Source organism: Lycium ferocissimum, chromosome 7, assembly GCF_029784015.1.
Source record: "Lycium ferocissimum isolate CSIRO_LF1 chromosome 7, AGI_CSIRO_Lferr_CH_V1, whole genome shotgun sequence".
Classification (NCBI taxonomy): Eukaryota; Viridiplantae; Streptophyta; class Magnoliopsida; order Solanales; family Solanaceae; genus Lycium; species Lycium ferocissimum.
The window spans coordinates 24,592,758-24,599,414 of NC_081348.1; the positions used below are offsets into that span (position 1 = coordinate 24,592,758).

The window sequence follows — 6,657 nt, forward strand, 5'->3', positions numbered from 1 at the left end:
TGTTAAATTAATCTAATTCAATTTACCTTGAAAGATTAGTCAAATTGACTCTCGATAAGCAAAACATAACAAATATATGTGAACAGAAGAAGTAGAATATGGAGTCAATAAATTCAGAATGAATGTAATTATCTAAACATAATTTTATTCCTAATTTATGAGTTTAGTTAAACTTACAAAATCCGTCTTAAATCCAACATGAATAGTTGGGCTTAAGTGGGGTCGTGCATTGAATAGGAGTAAAAACGCCTTTGGGTTCACTGTTAAATCAGTAAAAGCTACAAAAGCCTCCATGAGAATTGAGAAGAGTGCCTATAAGTGCATAAACTATTGACAAGTACACTTCTCAAAAAACCTCGTCCTCTTCCCATGTGAAGGATTTTACGTTTTTCAACCCCTTCTTCCCCAATCTCCCAAATACACCATCCATCCTCTCACTTTCAATACAGATGAGACTCGAATCCTGTATTGTATAAACAATCCACAGAGAAAAAGCTGTATACTGATAACTGATGTGTATTTCATAAGGTTGTATTGCCAAATTCAATCATGACATTTGTCTGCACTGTTTGGCCAACTCTGTTAATTTTTTCAACTTTCACCAAACCAGGAACCATAACCCCATCTTATATTAGAAAGAAAAAGAAAACACACACACACTCTCTCTCTATCTCTCAGTAACCCCATCTATATTAGAGAAAAACACACACACACACACAACACACAAAACTCTCTCTCTCTATCTCAAGGGCTCCCACTAAGAGTCACCACCCACCCCCTTATACCCCCAACCCCAGCTCTACCCCACCCCTCATCGTAAAGACTGGTTTTCTCTATAAAAAGCCCTAAAAGGCTCCTCCTTTTCAACGCATTTCCCACCAGATCTCTTGGACTCACACTCCTTGGAGATGCGTGCTTGTTGAGGCTTTCTCATCTGATAACACCTCTACTCTTTCTCGGTCCTTCTCTCTCTCTAAAATGCATTTGCAGTCATAATCTGTATATCTATATATCTTGCATCCACACACACACACACACATATATATACATACCCATTTGTTATATTCGATTCTTTTTTGTTTTCTTGTAGGTAAAAGTTTCGATTTTGATTCTGAAAAAAATAAAAATCCTTTTTTCTTGGTTAACAGAGAAGCGATATTGCGCGTCATCAATGGAGAGTAAGGGGATGATGTTGTTCACGGAAGAAGAGCTGAGGGAGATAAGTGGAGTAAAGAGAGGAGATGATTACGTGGAAGTGATGTGTGGGTGCACCAGTCACCGATATGGTGATGCTGTTGCTAAACTTAGGGTTTTCTCTTCTGGTGAACTACAAATCGACTGTGATTGTACCCCTGGTTGTGATGAAGGTTCTCACATATTTTTTTTCCTCAACTCTCTATACAAAATGGGTTTGCGTCAAATGCATGTTATGCGTTTTCTCTAGAGAGCCATTTTGCTTTATGTATAAGATTTTATGTGTATGTTAATTTGCTTGAGAGAGGACAAGTTCTTTCTGATATTATAAGATATGAAGCCTCCCTACCTTGTAAGGTCTGCGTATACTCTAACCTCCTCAGACCCTAAAATGATGGGATTATACTGAGTATATTGTTGTTGAAGGCTGCTTAGCCTAATCCTTGAGGTTGTGTGTATTTCTTTATGATTCTTTGACATTTGTATTCGACTGATAAGCATGTCGACAAAGCTAGATATACATTGCGTGTTCGATGTGTGATAATGTTCTTTGAATGCAGGTTTAGTTGTTAAAAGGGGTCTGACCTTTTGATGCAGAGTTTTGCTATACCAACTCTTCAAACCGTGTGCTTTCTGGTTGATGGTTACAATCAAGATATTGGCTAAAACAACTTATTGGTTCTACCATTTCTATAAAATTGTCCTAGTGACCATGACAACTTTATTAAAACTATCAACTCTTAATTTTATGTTTATTCGTGGGGCTTGTGTAGGGACTAGTGCACGGTTTTGGTTGAATAATTAGCTGTAATATGAGCATAAAGCATTAGAGTAATGATTTTCGGGGTACACTTCTTAAAGGATCTCTTAAGTAAAGAAATTTTATACTATCATACAGCAGATTCTCTCGACAGCATTTGTTGTCAGAGGATATCTCTCTCTTTTTTATCATTCACTATCTATCTTCTAAGTTTCCTCCTTTCTTTATTACAATCATAAACCGCAAAGAATCGGATATGTACTTGATAATAACATTCCACAAGAGGAATTATCTGGTAAAGTACATTAAGTCCTACACTTGTACTACTTAACAAGAGTCTTTTTCTCTCTCTGAAATCTAGATAGTCAGCTTCTTAGTTGTTATTTCTTGTATGTGCTCATGAACATAGAAGTGCATTCAGTAACACTTTCACTTTCTTTACCCATATACGAATTTGTTTCTTCATTTATAAATAGATTTCATCTTTGGCTCTACCGCTATTTGCTTTCTGATCTTAAATTGCTAGTTTTGTTTTCTGATATCGCTGGTTCATCTATGAATAAAAATGAGCAGAGTAACTGAATGTGTTATGTAAAATTTTATACGTATGCCCTCGCATTTACCTTATTTCATACACTTCTTGTGCCAGACAAGCTGACTCCAGCTGCATTTGAGAAGCATTCTGGGAGAGAAACTGCAAGGAAATGGAAGAATAATATATGGATCATTGTCAATGGTGACAAAGTTCCTGTGGTAAAGACTCCACTGCTAAAATATTATAATCAGTCTTCAAAGCATGCTAATGGGTCACATAGATCACAAAATGGAAAAGCTTGTCATCGTGATGAGTTTCTAAGATGCACAGAGTGCAAGAAAGAGCGCAGGTTCCGTCTCCGTTCAAAAGAAGAGTGCAGAAGTTTCCATGATGCTTTGGCGAATGTGCATTGGAAGTGCTCTTGTATTCCTTATGACAAGTATGTTCCTCCTTCTCTGGATTCACCACCCTCTTATACATACATGTTGATGTTGATTTTTCCCTAAAAGAAAGATTCTTTTATTGCTCAAAGTTACAATTTATCTCGTCCACTGTACTGTGAATGGTTGCAGAAGTCATGGGATGGAAATATAGTTGCATCGTGTTAGAGTATCTTGGAAGTCTTTAGTTAATTCATGAGTGCTCTTACCTTTTGTGAAATCCGTAAACGATTTGCTTTCGTACTTCAATCATTTGATCACTCCTTTTAGTCCAGCTTCGTGAAAGACCAGGCAGTACGCGTTTTATCGGTGTATTATATCCATTCTATCTCTGCTAAAGAAAAATGAAAGAAACATCATATGATAATGGTGAAATCCTGGCGAAACGAGGAAAGTCGTGAAAGATCAAAGGTCAAATGAGCATTTGATAGCCTTTTATATCAACAGAAGTAAAAGGCAGGCAACACTGACCCGGAAGTCTTCATTTTAAGCAACCATCTCATCCTGTAGAACCTAGTCATTGTCATTTTGCATGCTGTGCAATCTGCATGTTGGAGAGAAGGAATTAAAGAAATAATTGATGTGCAATCTGCATGTTGGAGAGAAGGAATTAAAGAAATAATTGATCTTCATCCTAGCGAACCGTCATGAGCACATAACCTTATGATCTGACTGTTTCTGGTAGGCAACACTGACCCGGATGTCTTCCTTTTAAGAAACCATCTCATCCTGTAGAACCTAATCATTGTCATTGTGCAGCTTTTGCATGCTGTGCAACCTGCATGATGGAGAGAAGGATTTAAAGAAATAATTGATCTTCATCCTAGCGTACTGTCATGAGCACATTACCTTATGATCTGACTTTCTGGTTCCTACATGAAGAGCATTAAAGAGAATTAACATCATCTTCTGTCAATGCCTTCATTCCTTTTCAAGTGTAAAACAGTAGCTGGCTTTAAATTTAGTGTTGTCCAATATAACATTCTGTATTTGCATACAAAGTAATATGTATTTGATTGTGAGGACTTATTTCACCCTCTAAGACTACGCATTCATGTATGACCAATAAACTTCAGGTGTACATTTTAGTGGAAGAGCTACTCTTATTCCGGGGTGGGAAGGGAACTCATGTGCCCTTGTTCCCACATACAAGTTAAATAGCATTGTGGTTTTGATGATATATGAAGTGTTAAGAGATAAAGGATGACTGGAAGTAAAGCTTAATTACAGACATTACTGCATTGAAATAGCGATCAATTTATTTTCCAGAAGTGGTGTCTCAAAGAACTCTGTTTGCTAATCATACGCCCATGGGATCTCTGCTTATAGTCTGAACTTGCTTGTCTAGTTGAGAGAGCCTTTTGTTTTGTTAGATTTTAGAAGTCAACCGACTTGTTCTTGAGAGGAATAACTGTTTATTTTGTGAATTGGAAATTTAAAATGTCATCCTATAACTAAGTTGGAATATTAGGCATTACGAAATCTGGTCCTGATGCCCTTTTAATTGGATCTACTCCACGGCACTTGTCATCTACTTTCTTGGTTTTTATTAGTGAGCCCCCTTTCACTCTGTTGGATCTGAAATGTTGTAGTTCCAAGTGATGTAAAACAATTTGTTGATTCATGTCCCATTGTATTTGTTGGTCGAATACCAAGTGCTGTAAAGGAGTTTGCTGATGCATGTCCATCTTATTAGGTGGTAAAAAGCTTTTCTTGTTACTTGATATGCTGTGTGACCAATCCATGTTGTTGTGGTTGTTGAACTAACAAAAGCATTCAATTTCAATGTTACCAAAATGTGCTAATATGTTTGTTTGTTTGTAGAATGGCAAATTCCTTTTATCATTTCTTTCTCTATTTCTCTCTTAGAGCCTGCCGAACTGGAATTGTCTAAAACTAACTTCCAAGATATCTTAGTCCTCAAAATGTCTGATTGTTTCGTTTTTCTAATTTATATGTTTCAGAGTTTCATGTGATGATGAAGAAGAACGAGCAAGCCGTAGGGTGTACAGGGGATGTTCTCGTTCTGCGACATGTAAAGGTTGCACCACCTGTGTTTGTTTTGGTTGCGAGATATGCCGATTTTCAGACTGCAGTTGCCAGACGTGTAGCGATTTCACAAGGAATGCAAAAGCCTGATTATTCTATAATTTGTTTCCAATTTAAATGGGGCGTGTTTTCCCCATCATTAATTCATTTGAAACCCTGCTGTCCATGTTTTTGCTGACTATTAAACCCAAATTTACATTTACAATCAACGGCTTTTCTCTCTATAATATATTGGCGCATCTGCATCATGCATGCATGCTCAGATATTTGACTGTTTCCATTTTGATTTCTTTGGAGCTGGCGATTTTTAGGTAAAAATGTACATGGTACATTTGTGAGGTTTGTTTATTTAATTCTTATTCGTACATACATGGTAAACCGGTGTCCGGTGTTTAAAGAAAGAATAAACCTCTTATCTCTGCAAAAAGTCATATTTAATTATTTCCATAAAGATGGTTTCCACCATTCTAATTTCCTTTTTCTGTTATTGCGTTACAAAGAGCACCCAATTAATTTAATTATGCCTTGTAGAAATAGAATTTTTATTGTCCATATAACTAACATCAAATGGACGCTCTTTATTGATGGAGAAAAAAGAGAAACCATTTATAAACCTCTTTTTTAATGGAGAAATAATTTGCAAGACTTAAATCAGTCTTTTTCCATGAAAGCACAAAGTCTCTGACCTCGTCATCACTATAAAAGCAAAAGCTCCCAGCAAAAGTGTAAAAGTTTTGTACTTTTTGACAAGCAAAGTTGAAGAGTGAATTAGAAGTAAATATACAATGCCAAAGGCTACGACAGAGTGATCTAATGGACCATGTACCCATCGCCACGTCTTGGTCAACTTGAACGAGTCTTGCAGAAAGAATAGAACTTATTATCACCCGATATTTGTCTTGCATATTGCTATTCGATTTCTGTGACTATCGTTTCTTGTACTTCGACTATAATATTATTTTATTGTAGTTATTGTTCCTTTTGTTAGAATGCATTGTCATGCCATCTTTAGTATTTTGCTATTGCTTATTTACTTCCGCTATTTTTGTTCCGTACTATTTTATATGCTTTCTTTGAGCCGAGGGTCCCGAGATAGGGGTAAGGTCTGCGTACGCACTACCCTACCCAGACTCCACTTGTGAGATTAATTAGGTTTGTTATTGTTGTTGTTGTATTTATCTGGCATATACTTTTATGAATCATTTCATACGTATTTGGATTTTGGTGCAACCACCAAGTACGACTGAGTAATTTTTCAGCGAAGTTCCCTATTAGCCCCAGTTGAGATGGTATTTTTGAGCTCTTTCGTTTCTTTGTGGGGAGGAGGGGGGATATCCTGCAAATAAAGTCGAAGAATTTTAAACAATCTATGTTTAACCTTTTCATTTAATGAGAGACCTGTTAATTGATAACTTAATTAAGGTCTTTTTGTTTCAAAAATCCTCATGCGGAGTAAATTAATCACTCCAAACTGAAACAACCCCATTTTAGGCAAGTTCTGGTTCTCCATCTGTTGCTAAATATATATTGGATATAATGTTGTTTAAAATGGAAATTATGGATAAAAGTCGGACCGACTATGTATGCAGTGTAAAATTCTCATTAATTAATGAACTAGTAACAATAAAGTACTACTATATAACAATGACTATCGAACTCGTAAGAGAGCTCCCAGAGGA

At 36.4% G+C, this 6,657-nt stretch overlaps 1 protein-coding gene across 2 annotated transcripts; it reads left to right on the forward strand.

Moving 5' to 3' along the window:
• The first annotated feature begins 318 nt into the window (after positions 1–318).
• Positions 319–5,242, forward strand: LOC132063966 (protein ULTRAPETALA 1-like). 2 transcript variants are annotated; one of them, XM_059456759.1, is made up of 4 exons: positions 319–528; positions 1,149–1,367; positions 2,604–2,928; positions 4,894–5,242. In XM_059456759.1, the coding sequence occupies exons 2-4, from the start codon at positions 1,172–1,174 to the stop codon at positions 5,066–5,068; spliced, it is 696 nt and encodes a 231-aa protein (XP_059312742.1). In that variant the 5' UTR covers positions 319–528; positions 1,149–1,171; the 3' UTR covers positions 5,069–5,242. The 2 variants fall into 2 exon arrangements, with proteins under 2 accessions (XP_059312742.1, XP_059312741.1); XM_059456758.1 differs by lacking the exon at positions 319–528 and adding an exon at positions 559–959.
• Positions 5,243–6,657: the final 1,415 nt, after the last annotated feature.

What these genes read in the sequence shown, in the direction of transcription:
- LOC132063966 (XM_059456759.1), top strand. Translation starts at nt 1,172, where the DNA reads ATGGAGAGTAAGGGGATGATGTTGTTCACGGAAGAAGAGCTGAGGGAG. An exon ending in TACCCCTGGTTGTGATGAAG is followed by an intron (nt 1,368 to 2,603) that starts GTTCTCACATAT and finishes TTCTTGTGCCAG; the next exon opens with ACAAGCTGACTCCAGCTGCA. An exon ending in TCTTGTATTCCTTATGACAA is followed by an intron (nt 2,929 to 4,893) that starts GTATGTTCCTCC and finishes TATATGTTTCAG; the next exon opens with AGTTTCATGTGATGATGAAG.